Below are 14,914 nucleotides of genomic sequence, written 5' to 3'. Positions count from 1 at the left end.
GCGCAGGCCCCGCCCTGCGGGGGAGGCGGCCATCTTGGCCGGGTGGCGGCGGGAGCACGTTGTGCCGGACCGTGCTCGGCAGCTGCGGCGGCCGCTGAGCCCGGTCCGGAAGGCGGGCCCCGTTTCTCGGTAAGCGGGACGCGGAGAGACGGGAGAGTGGGTCCGCGCGGATCTCGGGGAATCGGCGCGGCCCCCTCCCGTGCCGATGGCTCGGCTTTAGGCGCCGGGCCCGGCCGCGGCCCCTTCCTGTGGCACCGCGGCCCCCAGTCCGGTCGCGATGCGGGTTCGGCCCCCCCGCGCTGCGGCCACTTTCTGAGGGAGCGCGCCGTGCTGCACGGCGATGCGGATCCGGGCGCAGCCCCGCGGCTGAGCCGGGCCGAAAAAGCCGTCCGGGGGAAGGAGGGAGGGCTGGGCGGCGGGGCTGACGCTGCTAGGGGAGACAGCCGGGCTTAACGTCAGGAAGTTCACCCGGTGTACGGCTGCCTGCTTGCGTGGCAGGGAGATCGAGACTCCTTTAAGGTAGCGATGACTCGATTGCCATGTTGACAAGGTAAAAGGGTTAGGCTGCTTCTCTCAAGTCGCAAGTAAAAATCAAAAGCGAAGAGGGCATTTCTCCGAGGCCGCGGCAGCACTTGCTCTCTGCCATGCTCAAAAAAAAAAAGAAAAAAAAAAAAGACACCTTTTGTAGTTTTCCCGTGTGCTGATGGCAGTTGCTGGGTTTGTGCCTTTTGCTTCACGTTGAAGGGAAATATGAAAGATGGAGAGATAATGACCACGGCTCAGCACAGCTGAGCACACCCACTCGCTGTGCTGCGTCAGTGCGTTTGACCAGACGCTTCTCGTATTCACGTTGCGTTCATTTTCATATTCGTGCCTTGTGAGCGATGTGATGAGTTAAGTACAGTCATTAGGTTTGGGGCTTATTAAACCTCTTGTACAGCGTCAGCTCAGTTTCTAAAACATCAAAACCAAAGCATAGGCTGGCTTGTAATTCTTAGTGTACCTTGGTGGTACTTGTGCCATTTCCCACTGCTTCTGCTTTCACACTAACAAACGTGGTGATCCGGCACGTGCGTACTCTTTGTGTTTAATATAAAGTCACTTGGGGCATTCTAACTAACTTTTTCTTCTTGTGGAGTCACTGAATGTGATCCGTTAGCAGTGGATCAAGAAAGAATTCTTGAGGCTTATTACTTGCAGAGGAAAGTGTGAATGCTTCTCATCCTCATTTCTTTCCACTGTGTTTAGTTTACACGTGATGCAATGTAATTTGTTAAAAATATTAACTGTTTTTCTTCTGCAAAGTAACTGAAGTATGACTCAGTTCTGAACACAGATCTCTCCTTTGTAGCATTTAATTGAATCAACTCTAGCTATCTTTCAGTCTTCACTTGTAACTTTTATTAGTGCTTGTATGTTCTGCGTAATTCCAAGCAATTACAAATCCTTCTCTGTCATTCTAACGTGACAGTTCTATTATGAGTAATGCCTGTGACAGAAGAAATAAATAATGATCTATCAAAAATCATAAGAACATTGACTTGAAATGTTTGTGACAACATTTTTATGTGTCTTAGTTTTAGACACTTTTCTGGTAAGTGATACAACTGGACTTAGTTTGCAGCATGTGGCTTCAATAAATAATACTGGCAAGGTGTTGAAAACTTTCTGGTTAGTAGCTGTTACTCTTCCTCATTCTTTCACCTGCACCTTCAGTCCATAGTTCTGGCAAAATTTGCTGATCCAAAATAACCACTCTATAGTTAGTGGTAGACAAATGTTTTTGTGCTCTGTCTTACGTTCTGTTCTTGATTTGGAAAGCACAAATACAGATCTGAGCTTAAGTGCTTCTGAATACCAGTTTCTCCTGCTGACTGTACCTAGCAATTAATGCTGTACTGCGCTCTACCATACGCATCCCATATTTGTTGCTGACTTGTATTTTAAGAGTTCACTCTTTGCACCTTGAAATCAGACAGTCCTGTTCGATGCATTAAACTAAACTCTACTGAGGTAACAGCATGTGAGTGTGCAACCACAGTTCAGTCTGGCTTTGGACACCTATTTATTCTGCTCTAAACTAGCAGTTCTGAGGAGAATTATCTTTTTTTCTCTCTTGTGGGTAGCAGTCATTGTAGACATCAGGGCAGTCCCGGAGATGTTGTGGAAGTGACAAATACTCTTTTCTGAAAATGGTGTAATATCACCATAGAGTTTTGAATAAACTGGTGCTTCATCATGTAGATGGGAGCAGGAATGCCTCATCCCACATCTCCATACTGGCTGTGTAGTTCTCTCTCCTACCCCCTGTAATCTTTAAATGCTTGGTGCACTTACATCTCTGACTTAGAGGCAGTTCGAAACTCTTCACTGCAGGTGGTTATTTTCACATATAGTGGCATTAGAAGAAAAAGAATTGCGAGGCTGTTGTGTTACTTAAGAACCAAGGTCTGATTCAGCAATGACTGACTGTTCAGGCTTCAGTTTAATTTTCCCACCGAGATTAGAATTGTAGAATCATAGAATGGCCTGGGTTGAAAAAGACCACAAAGATCATCAGTTTGAAACCCCCTGCCGTGTGCAGGGTCACCAACCAGCAGACCAGGCTGCCCAGAGCCACATCCAGCCTGGCCTTGAGTGCCTCCAGGGATGGGGCATCCACAGCCTCCCTGTGCAACCTGTTCCACTGCGTCACCACCCTCTGTGTGACAAATCACGGGGAAAGCTTGTTGAAGTAAATGCATAAACTAAGTGTTTGAAGCCGTTTTGGTGTAGTCTTTTAGAGGGACCCACTCCCTTTTCCTCCTCTGTTGCTAAATTGAAGCTAAGCACCAGACTGGAAAGGTGGAAAGTGCAGTGAGTCTGTCTGCCCTGCTAATCTGTATTGCCCAGACAGAAACATCTACCACAGGTTAGGGAAGTTGGGCAGGGAAAGCAAGCTCCTGAGCTACGGTGCTTTGTCTGCTGCTCTTATAACCTGTGGAAATAGCTGTGTGCATTGTTAGAGATAAGGTGACTAGAAAGGAAAGCCCTGCCCGAAGGTAGACAGTGTGGTCTGCCTGCTCAAGGTCCTGAGCCACACAGGCTTTTTTGGAAGAAGGACTCACCCAGGTGAGGCATTTCCTTTGGGAAGTTGTAGAGAGTGTTTCTTTGGGCACTCTGCACCTTGCAGACTACAGAACTTTTATTAAAAAGCAGTATAATGTATTCCTGAAGAAGGTATCTTTGTGTTCATTGAAACACAGGCAAAATCCATTCTGTCAGTTACCTGGAAAATTGCCAAACATCAGTAGAGTTTTTAGTAATAAACTTCATGTTTCTTGTTTTCTGGTGTAAGAAAAATGTATTAAAGTTAGAATTGCAAACCCTTTGTTCCATGCCGACAATGAATATATCAGCCACTGGACTATGGAGTGAGTCGTCTTATTTTTTTTAAACATTCGGTCGTTAATAACATCAGTGATGTCATTAAGATTTACTTTTTGGCTCTTAAAAAGAAGTTAAAATATTAAAGAAAAAATAGAGATACTGAAATAAGCAACGGCCACAAGAAGGTTGGGGACGTGACTAAACGGTTGCGTTCCTTTGTATTGGATGAGAGCATCTTTAGCCATTAAAATACTTTGGGAATTCAAAGCAGGGGTAAGGCTATGACTTCTGAAAGGCAGCACTGAGAATATTCATGGTAATAAAGCACTTAAAGATTCGATAACATCTTGATTTCTTATCTCTGCTTCGCATAAGGTGCCAGTCTCTTCCCTTCTTTCTTATTAATAGTGTCTGTAGGGTTCTTTCTAACTGAGGTTCACAGGGAAGCTCTTAGTGAATAGGGTTAAATGTAATAAATATGCCATGTAGCTGTTTTATTCTTGATTTCTTCAGGAGGCTGAAACTCACGACTTTTCGTTATATAAAAGCCATATGTAGCAAATAGCCTGCAAAGCTTTAGTTTGGAGAGACAAAGATAAACTGGACATCCAATAGAGGACAGTTCTTTTCATAAGAAATATTGAACTCCTTTTCTTGGAAGGACTGTGCAGGTTGCGTGGAAATGATAAGTATGTCAGGACTCCCTGACAGTTAGTTGTCAAGCTGCTGACACAAAGCACATTATATTTAGTTCTTGCTATTATATGTTTTTCTAGGAAGCACATGCATTTGCAATTTTATTTTACAGTTGAGAAATTGGAGACGAATGGAAAAGCAGATTTTAGAACCTAAGCCGTTACATCAGTATCCTTTCCACTGGCATCTGAGTGTATTTGCCCTGATTGTTGTCTGTTTTTAACAGAGGGGAAAAAAATACAGTTTGCTTTTTTCCTCTCTGAATCCTGCTAGTAATAATTTGAAATATGTACTCTCTTCCCTGTGCTGTCAGTAATTGTGTTCTGTTTTTTTCCTTTTTTTTCTTTAAGATCTGGAAGACAGATCGCCCTCATAATTGGTGAATGCGTGCAGCCATCAACCGTGCACGATGGCAGACAAATTAACAAGAATTGCTATTGTCAACCATGACAAGTGTAAGCCAAAGAAATGCCGTCAGGAATGCAAGAAGAGTTGTCCTGTGGTTCGAATGGGTAAGAGATGCATCTTAACAAAGTATTTAAGCACTCTGGGAAGTTTGAAGTAACGTTCAGTGAGAATGAGCCAGGGTGTTGGGTGTTCTGTTCTTTGTTTTATGAAGGCTATTAAAGTTGAACATTCATCTTTGAAAGCGTGAGCAGTTCATAGCAGTAATGCTGATTTTGAGGCCTTCAAATGATTTAAAGCTGCTGTGGCTCTTGGTAGGATCATGTCATTGAATAGCTTGGGTTGGAAGGGATCTTTGAAATCATTGACTTCCAAGCCTTGCCATGAGCGGGGACACCTCCGGCTCGACTAGGTTGCCCAGGGCCCCTTCCAGCCTGGCTGTGAGCACTTCCAGGGATGGCTCATCCACAGCTTCTCAGGGCAGCCTCATCCAGTGCCTCACCACCCTCACCGTGAAGAATTTCTTCCAAGTACTTGACTGCGTGTTCTTTGGAATTTAGTAGTACTGGCAAGAAATAGGATACGTCCGAAACTTTCTTGAGCTAATGTTACTCTTTGTCACCAGGAAAACTTTGCATAGAAGTCGCACCACAGAGCAAAATAGCATGGATCTCTGAAACACTTTGTATTGGTTGTGGGATTTGCATCAAGGTAAAAGTTTATCTGCTTTATATAAAGTGATAATATTATTATGCTAAAATTACACTATATTACTATGCAGACACTACACAAAGTATTTTTGTTTCTCTGAGTAATCAGACCTTGTCAACTGTTATTGTTAAAATGAAGTGAAATACTGTGGTAGGTTACTGAACTGGTGGGGTTGGGGATGTAGGTTGTATCATTTTGCTTATAACATCGTTTTGGGGTGGTTGGGAGTTTGGCTGGTTGGCTGGCTGGTTTTGGTGGTGGTTTTCCTGTGTTTTGGTGGTGTTTTTTCTTTTTTTCCTGTTGTTGTTGTGTGTCTTGGTGGGTTGTTTTTGTAACAGTAGACACCTAAGAAGCTCTTTTGTAAGAGAGCTATCGCATGTATGCTGTTTAACTTCTGTCACTGACTGACAGTCTGCATTGCTGCTTTAATTTGAAAAGCGTGCCATAGTCTTTCTTTGGACTAAGTTGACTAAACAACAGTGAAGTAGCTTTCTGACAGAATATCCCAAGTTGGAGTGGACTCACAGGGATCATCGAGTCCAATTCCTGACTGTAATATAAAAGTCTGTAAACTCCAGTCATTAAAGTGCTGAGTTTAAAAAGTCATTGACGTAGCCTGTAAATGGTTTGATGTATTTTACTGAGAAGTGAAAAATGTTTAACTGGTGCAGTGTAGCCAATCTTCTTCTTCTGAAAGTTCTTTTTTTTAAAAAAAAAATAAATAAAAATGAAGCACACAGTTGTGCAGTACCAAAAATAAGAATTCTGTTATTAAACTGTTTGTGTGCATAAGTAATATAATACATAAATATGTTTAAATTACAGAAATGTCCTTTTGGAGCCTTGTCAATTGTTAACTTACCGAGCAACCTGGAGAAAGAAACAACACACAGATACTGTGCCAATGCCTTCAAACTTCACAGGTATTTTATTTTGCAGATCAGTGTAAAAGACAAAACTTCTCAAGATTCTGTTAGTCTAAACTAGGAGTTCACAGCCAGCTGTTCATGGTTATTGGCTCCGTAGCTTCATTGTTGGATGCTAATGACTGTTTTTCTTATTTAAAAATACTGTAGTGAAATTACAGTGAGTGCTTATTTTACAGAACAAATGTTCCTGATTAAAAACCAGACTGTTCTTAATTTCTGCTCCATCATGTATTGTCAGATTGACAGTGTAGGTTTAAATAATCAGCAAGTCTGAAAACAGGTTTGTAGCATTTACTTCACTTCCAAATGTTGGTACGTGACGGGATTAAATCAATTAACCCAAAGTTGTCGATGTCGCATGCAGGTTGCCTATCCCTCGTCCAGGTGAAGTCCTGGGTTTGGTTGGAACCAATGGTATTGGAAAATCAACTGCCTTGAAAATTCTAGCAGGAAAGCAGAAGCCAAATCTTGGAAAATATGATGTATGTATCAGCAATAAAATAGAGTTGGCATTATAGATAGCTGTTGTTATGCAGTTTCAGCAAATGTTCCTGCGAAGGAATGGGGTAGAATTTGGAAAGACAGTGAAGCTTTACCTCTTTACAGCCACAGGATCTAACTCCACCCAGAAACAATAGTAGAAGGATGTTTATCACAGCACCAAGTATTCTTTATTTTCTTTATTCTGTCTTTGATTCATTTAAAGACTTCTTATTACAAAAAATGTGGTTGCTGTTAATTGTTGATGAGGACGTTTCCAACTGTACGCTTCAATATTGTGTTCTAAAAATCCTTAGTTTGTTCACGTTGCCAAAAGCAGCCAGCCAGGAAAATAATTTACAAGACTTTGTTTAACTAACAGTACACTGATAGACCAAAAACTATTATAGAAAAGGCAGTCACTACTGTGACTCTTCTTATCAGCCAGTATTTCAGTTAGCACTTTCCCACCTTCGCATCACCTTGTGATGTCTGTTGAACCTCTATTCGTCTGTTTTGTTATGTGAAAGAATATCATTTTAATTAATCATCCACTTTATGGCTGCCACGTGAAACTACAAAGAAGTAACAACCTTCCAGCTGTTGTCTCCCATCCTTATTTGAGTTTGGTTTATATTATTTTGTGGGCTTCTTGTTTCAGGTGGTAGATTGCAGAAATAGCAAAATTTTGACTCTTTGAATGTACTTCATTGAATTGTCATGCTTCCAAAATCAGACTTTCCATTGAAGAGCCAAATCTTTAAGACCACAGAAACATGTGGTATGAATTGAATCTTACACGCTGCTTCTGCTCTAAAATTTAGGAAGCATTTCCTCTGCGTGTTTTTGCTTGGCTTGGAAATACAGTTGTGCTACTCTGTTTCTGTACTGTGTTAACCATCAAAATAATTAATTTGGCATCATTGAAAGTAGCAACGCTGTGCAAAATTAGACTGTTCAGGTTAAGTTTTTTCCCTTGGGTGATTGCACTGAATAGTTTTGTTTTGTTTATTATTGGAGGTGTTGGGTTTTTCTTGATTTTTCCTTTTCACACTTCTTTCCTTGGAAACATTGTCTGTAAGCAGAGAAGATGACCAGTTTTTATTGCATCTTCTGCACAAGTTGATTTTATCAGTCTAGCCCCTTTCCTAGCTGCATCAGCTAGCAAATACGTTCCTTTACAGTAACCCACAGCATCATTTGGCCCTGTGACGTAGTTTCACTCGCACATCTTAATTGTCCAGGTGCAAATGGAAGGTGCTTTTCTTGAGAGAGCTACTGGCAGCGCGCCTTAAACGAAAATCAATCTCAACTCTTCTCCATTTTGCAGTTGGCTTGTTTTGTTCTTAACACAACTTTGTAGAGGCTACAAAACAATTAAGGGACTAGCTTTTATCCAGGTCTTGTTTTGTTTTTTTCAATCTTGCAGGCAAATTCCATTTGCCGTGTTGGTTGGCACTTTTAAAATCAGGCGGTAACCTAAAATACACCATCAGAAATGTCTTAAATAAAAATGGGCTTTAATTTTGTCACAGGACCCACCTGACTGGCAAGAAATTTTGACTTATTTCCGAGGTTCTGAATTACAAAATTATTTCACCAAGATCCTGGAAGATGACCTAAAGGCTATCATTAAGCCTCAGTACGTGGACCAGATCCCTAAAGCCGCGAAGGTAAGAAATGTCACTACTTGATGGAAAATTAGGAGCTTCTCCTGGTACGTTTCTTTTTAAAGGTTTTGTTGAAGTGAAAAACTCACTACTGTCTGCAACAGTTAATCTTGATACAGCACTGTTGGGTTATCTGTACTGCTTATCTTTTAGGGAACGGTGGGATCAATTCTGGATAGAAAGGATGAAACTAAGACACAAACTGTTGTATGTCAGCAGCTTGGTAAGTAAGTTTGCAAAATCAGTATTTATCCCAAAAAGAAATAAGTTGCTGCAGATGAAACGGTTTAAATTCTATCTTTTTTTTTTTTTTTTTTTTTTAAATCTAAAATGTAAAAGAACTTTGGCAGAAAGCTCAGGTCTTGCTTTATGTACTGCCTGAACCAATGCCAGAAATACTTGTTAGTATCAAAGGAAAACTAATTGACACGTTCTAATTAACAGAATCAAATGCAGTTTCTCTTTCATGGTAGAACATGTTTATTTTAAAAGTGGAAAAATTCCAGTTGCCATCTGCTGTTCTTGCTTACTTAGAACTCAATCAAAATCCTAGCATCTCCTATGGTGAGAAGCATTGCATGTAGAAAATACTATGCAAGCATGTAAAAATTCTTATTCAGAGAGCTGTGTGTAAGTAATTCTAATGGAAGTAATATTCGTTATTCTCAGAAACCAGTATAGGAACATCTGCATAGTCCAGCCCCAATAATTTTTGTACATGTTTTGAATACAGTTGTCGATTAAATTGAGGTGTTAATTTAGGCGTTGCAAAGCTAAGATCAAGATTCTTTTTGGTAGACCTGGGTAGTGAAGGTGGGCTAAGTTGTACCACCAGAAGTGTGGTCTGTGACAAGAAAACAACTGGCTTTACCCATTCACTGCAATGTTTGGAGGACTGGATTGTCCTGCAAATAAGAACTTTTCAATCAAGTCTCACAGGACGCAATTGTAAAAATGGTATTTGCTTTCTTCTTAGAGACAGAAATGTTCAGTTAAAACACGGGGGAAAAGCAAACAGGAACGTGATCTTTATACCTGTTAGGAAGCAGCCATACAAACCAGTCAGCTGTTGTTGCTGTGACTCCTCTGCATAGCATTACGATGATTCTGTATGAACTTACTTACTTCACTTCTGTTTTTTTCCCCCATGTAGGATGTCCGCTGTGATTATACATGTTTGCGTAGGTAATCAGCGTCTGAATTGTTTGGTGTAACATATCTAAAATTAGACTCTTATTTGCAGACTTAACCCATCTGAAAGAAAGAAATGTTGAGGACCTTTCAGGAGGAGAGCTTCAGAGATTTGCTTGTGCAGTTGTTTGCATTCAGAAGGCTGATATGTATGTTTAATTTACTTCTATTACACACTGCTTCTACTAACCTGTCTTACAGTGCGGTCCTTTAATGTTTATGTTTTGCAAGAAATATTTGAGCAAAAGATTGATTGATTTTTACACTTTGGCCAATTTGGGACCTTGGATCTATTTTTCTTTCATTTGTAGAATGGTAGAATGTTTTTTGCTTTGTTTTTAATTTGTCCGACCAGAAATATCTAATTTCAGAGAGGTAGCTGTTTGTCAGCGTACCTCAATCATCTTTGAGTAACAAATGGACAGAAATGAGATCCTTCCCAACTTTTGGGAACTTATTTCCCTCTTCCTCTGTATTGCAGCCAGGAAATACAGGCTGTATGTAGTCTGTGCTGTTTCTTGACTCCTTGGATCAAGAAAGCGAGATCATAAGACTGCATTTTCTGGCTTGTATTTTGTTGTTGTTTTTATTTGATCTGTGGGAGATTACATCTTTCTGCCAATCTCCTACAGTTGGGGGATTTGCACTTGCTGTTACATTTAAAATGAATCAAAACTGAGTGCATGAAATTCCTAACGGATTGGTGACTTGTTGCAACATACCTTTTTCAGAGCCTTAACAATTTCATGTTATACTAACCAAAGACTTAAGGAAAGTGTCAGTAAACAATTTTTGCTTTTACTCTCCACCACTAGAAGTAAATTTTTATTCCTGTGTTTATGGTTGAATTGCTGGTGTTAGATTTGAATATGTTGAAAGTTTACCTTGTCTAAAATCTTACTCTTTCTTTTGGGGTTAGCTTCATGTTTGATGAGCCCTCGAGCTACCTGGATGTCAAGCAGCGCTTGAAAGCTGCCATTACTATTAGATCCCTGATCAACCCTGACAGGTAAGTGTAACTGTGAAGTGTTGCTCTAGTCTGTAATAGTAGTCAACTGCACAGAGCTTTTGAAAGAAGTCAGTCCAACTCCCTCCAAGTGCAAACTTCTCAGGGCGGTACATTAATAGATGTTTAAAATATTCCAAGCCAGTAATATCTTATTTTTGCACCTTGGAGATGTCCTGTAGTTTCTGTAGTTAATACTGCAGCATGGGGGAACATTTTCTACTAAGTACTTGAAGATATTGATAGCTTGTGTGTATGCAACACCACATAAGTGTGTTTGGGGTTGAAATATAAAACTCTGACTGCTTTTTTTCAGGTACATTATTGTTGTAGAGCATGATCTAAGTGTGTTGGATTATCTCTCTGACTTCATCTGCTGCCTGTATGGTGTGCCAAGTGCTTACGGTGTCGTCACTATGCCTTTCAGCGTAAGAGAAGGTAATTCTTGCCTTTTCTTATTTCTTAAACCTACAGAAAATCCCGTGGAAGAAAGAATATTCTAAAGAAAATACTGTGAATGTGTATTCCTTCTGTTATGTAATTTTTTGGCAACTAAAAAATTACTATTCTGTACAGAAGTTCCTTTTTTTTTTTTTTTCTGTTAGGCATTTTTAATTCCCTCTCTCTTCGTAGGCATAAACATCTTTTTAGATGGCTACGTTCCCACTGAAAATCTGAGGTTTCGAGATGCATCTCTGGTATTTAAAGTGGCTGAAACAGCAAATGAAGAAGAGGTTAAAAAGATGTGTATGTACAAATATCCAGGAATGAAAAAAAAGATGGGAGAATTTGAACTATCCATAGTAGCTGGAGAATTTACAGATTCTGAAATCATGGTGATGTTAGGGGAAAATGGTAAGTGGAATTCTTGTTAGAAATGATTCCAACAACCCTTTGCCCCTAAAACCTTTCTGGAATCAGGGCCAGGCTGTTAAATGAATGTTTTTAAGTCAAGTTGAATGCTCATTTCCTAGTAAAGATGTGCCATGAGCTTGCTTTATAAAGAGTGGGAACTTGAAGGTACTTGAATGTTAAGAATACTGTGATTTTGTTATCCCATCTTAAGGACTCAAATGGGCAGGATGATTATTGAGCTGGCAAGCTTAGCCATGCATCTAGACTGCTGTAGCTTTAAATGTCTTTTTGATTTGAAAACCAATAGCAAAAACTGCTTGTTTGAAGTAAACGTAGGAATACTCAGCAGTTTCATCTTAAAACGTGTTCTTTACCCAGTTTTTATTTTGTTCTATCACTGATTTTACTTGCAGTCCTTCTTAATAAATAAGTCTCAAATATAGGTAACCTGTATCTTATTTTAGGAACTGGCAAAACTACATTTATCCGAATGCTTGCAGGAAGACTTACACCTGATGAAGGAGGTACTACGTAGTTTCCACTGAAGTACTGTGTTTAAGATATGGGGAAGGCTCTTGTTTTCATGATTAACTTTATCTTTTTGTAGGTGAGGTCCCAATTCTAAACGTCAGCTACAAGCCACAGAAGATCAGCCCTAAATCTACAGTATGTTTAACTCTGATTTATTAAGTGTTGTGTTTGCTGCAAAAAGCACGTTGTTAGTATACAAGTAGAAATTGTTGATGCCTAGAATAGAATTAAAAGAGCATTTTGTTTTTAATTATTTTCTTGTAGCAGGACACGTAAAACTGAATGGCAGAACTTTTCTTTTGATAGGGAAGTGTTCGTCAGCTACTGCATGAGAAGATAAGAGATGCCTATACCCATCCCCAGTTTGTAACTGATGTAATGAAACCTCTTCAAATAGAAAACATCATTGACCAAGAGGTATTGATGGCCTGAGAGAATATTGTGATTGTTAAGCATTAGAGGAGCAATGTGGCTCACTTTTCCCTCCTCCCCTTATAGGTTCAAACGTTGTCCGGTGGTGAGCTGCAGCGCGTTGCGTTAGCTCTTTGTCTTGGTAAACCTGCAGATGTCTACCTAATTGATGAACCTTCAGCATATTTGGACTCCGAACAACGTCTGATGGCTGCTAGAGTCATGAAACGGTAAAGTGAAGGCAGTGGGGAAAATGCTTAACACTTCCAGTAGTTCTGTAGTAAGTTTACATTCAGATCTCTCTCCGTTCTGTTTGTATTTCAGTTTCATTCTCCATGCTAAAAAAACAGCGTTTGTGGTAGAACATGACTTTATCATGGCTACATACCTTGCTGATCGGGTGATTGTTTTTGATGGTGTTCCTTCCAAGAACACAGTTGCGAACAGGTAGGAGGTTCGTTGGGTAAGCAAGATTCAAGATGACAACATAGAAATTAATTGTTTGTCAATTGAAAAAAAAGAGGTGAAGTATCCTTGCCTGTGGAAATTAAGTCAGGAGCTGCTCTAGCTTTTTTATTCTAGCCTTAGTCTACTGCGCAGGAGTTGAACTGTAGTCCCAGGAGGATGAGTAGGCAGCATCAGTGGGGAGGGATGAAGAAAGGGCTGTTAGCAGAGTATGCTTAAGGAAAAATAAACTTCCAGATGCATTAAAAGAAAGCTGTGAACTAGGGCTGGTTTTGGCACCTGTGTAAATACTGTGGGAAGTGCAAGTTTTGACAGCAACGTAGCATCTGTGGTTTTCACATGTTCAAGTATAAAGCTGTCCTTTTTGGATTTCTCTACTTCTGTTCCAATAAATAAATCATTTCATATAAACCATGGAACCTTTGAACAATAACCATATCGGAAATCATGCTTGTAGAGCACTGTAATTTGGAAGTAGTTAATAGGAGCTAGCTGCAGTAAACACACTGGTCTTCATATGTGCTAGCTTGCCTGTTTTTGATGACCAAGTTAGTCTGAATCATAAAAAACAACCCACCCAAGCACCTAACTACTTCTCAGCATCATGTTGTGATTTTTTCTTGCAACTTTTTTTTTCAATACCTAAATAATTTATGTGCCAACTCGCCTGAAATTATCTAAATAGTAGTAAGAAGAATGCAAAGGCAGCAAGGAGCCTTCTAGTGACATGTAGAGGTACTGAAACTATTGCATATGTACACCAAATACCTGCTCTCGGTTGTGTTACTGGACCTGACTGAGCTCAGGCTGGAAATTAAAGCTTTCTGTAGTCTGGCATAGCTGCCAGCACAAGCATAGAACATCTGATAGCTTAGCGGGAAATTATGCACCATCTCTACCACTCACCTCTCTTAACAGTCCTCAGACTCTCCTGGCTGGAATGAATAAGTTTCTATCCCAACTTGAAATCACTTTCAGAAGAGATCCTAACAACTACAGACCAAGAATAAACAAACTCAATTCAATCAAGGTAAGAAGCACCTTTAGAGCGATGAAGCCACGACTGCTCCATGTAAATCTGGGATTTAAAATAAGGAGCAGAATGAAGGCTATTGTGCAAGTCTTGCTGTGCTGGAAAACAATACCTGGGATGAGTATTAAGAGTAATAAGTAAAGTAGGAAGGAATTGAGCTAACTGGTTTTAATTTCAGCTATGTTCCAAGTCTGCCAAAGGCTACTTTTAGTAACACTGACCTTTTTTCTCTTCCCAAGGATGTGGAACAAAAGAAGAGTGGAAACTACTTTTTCTTGGATGACTAAATATTGAATCTGAGCATCTTTTGTAACTGGCCCATAGAAATGCATATTCAAAACAAATATTGATGGATAAGAAGGCCCAATTGGGTTTTAGAACACTTTGGTTTTTTTGGAGCTTAAACCTGTGCTGCGTGTAACATCTGAGACCAATAGCAGGGTAAAATCGAGTCTGACTAAAACTGCCACTTTCTATATTTTGGTGACGCAGCCCTGTTTCCAGTGTTATAATTCCAAACCATCTTGAAATTGTGCAAACGAGGCTCCAGTTTTTTCAAAATCACCAGGAGGTTTCCCATTCCATCTATTCTACTTGCACACCAGGTGCTTACCGGACTTCCGAATTTTTTAAAATCATTGAAGCTTTTGTGTACAAGATGGAGACTAACCAAGAACGTCAAGATACAGAAGATCCTCTTATTTTAAAAAAGCTGAATCTCTCTGTATGAGGGTTTCATAAATAAATATCATCCAAACTTACAGCCCTTCTGTGATACGGTGCACAAGTTCTGATGGAGCAGTGTCTGTGTGGTTATAGGATGGCACACACACCTTTTCCACATTACAAAAAGAAACAAAAGATGGAGTACCAACCACCTATAAGAGTGTAAACAAGGACACCATTTCATCTTTGAGTCCTCAACCCGTATGCATCTTATCAGGCCTAGGTACAAGAGAATAATCAAATAAAGTCTCAAGGAAAACACTAAAATTCTGTCAAGCTTCTGTAACTTACACTTGCACAAGTGAAGGAAGATCCCTGGCTGGCTTCACGTCCCAGCTGCTTTGCTTTACACGCTGTGCGGTAGAGGAAGAAGCAGGTTTTCTGAGTAATAAAATGCTTCCAAAGTACTGATGTTAGCAGAACGTTCCTCGACTGT

At 40.1% G+C, this 14,914-nt stretch overlaps 1 protein-coding gene across 1 annotated transcript; it reads left to right on the top strand.

Annotated features, from left to right (window-relative positions):
* The first annotated feature begins 7 nt into the window (after positions 1-7).
* Positions 8-14,513, top strand: ABCE1 (ATP binding cassette subfamily E member 1). The gene is made up of 18 exons (XM_052690419.1): positions 8-129; positions 4,416-4,577; positions 5,096-5,181; positions 6,007-6,104; positions 6,475-6,592; positions 8,126-8,263; positions 8,414-8,483; positions 9,504-9,600; positions 10,371-10,460; positions 10,774-10,895; positions 11,091-11,312; positions 11,777-11,836; positions 11,920-11,978; positions 12,150-12,260; positions 12,342-12,484; positions 12,579-12,701; positions 13,638-13,749; positions 13,992-14,513. The coding sequence occupies exons 2-18, from the start codon at positions 4,475-4,477 to the stop codon at positions 14,037-14,039; spliced, it is 1,800 nt and encodes a 599-aa protein (XP_052546379.1). The 5' UTR covers positions 8-129; positions 4,416-4,474; the 3' UTR covers positions 14,040-14,513.
* Positions 14,514-14,914: the final 401 nt, after the last annotated feature.

The sequence above is a fragment of the Tympanuchus pallidicinctus genome, unplaced genomic scaffold (genome assembly GCF_026119805.1).
Source record: "Tympanuchus pallidicinctus isolate F22 unplaced genomic scaffold, pur_lepc_1.0 scaffold26, whole genome shotgun sequence".
Lineage (NCBI taxonomy): Eukaryota > Metazoa > Chordata > Aves > Galliformes > Phasianidae > Tympanuchus > Tympanuchus pallidicinctus.
This window is presented reverse-complemented; position numbering and strand designations above follow the sequence as displayed.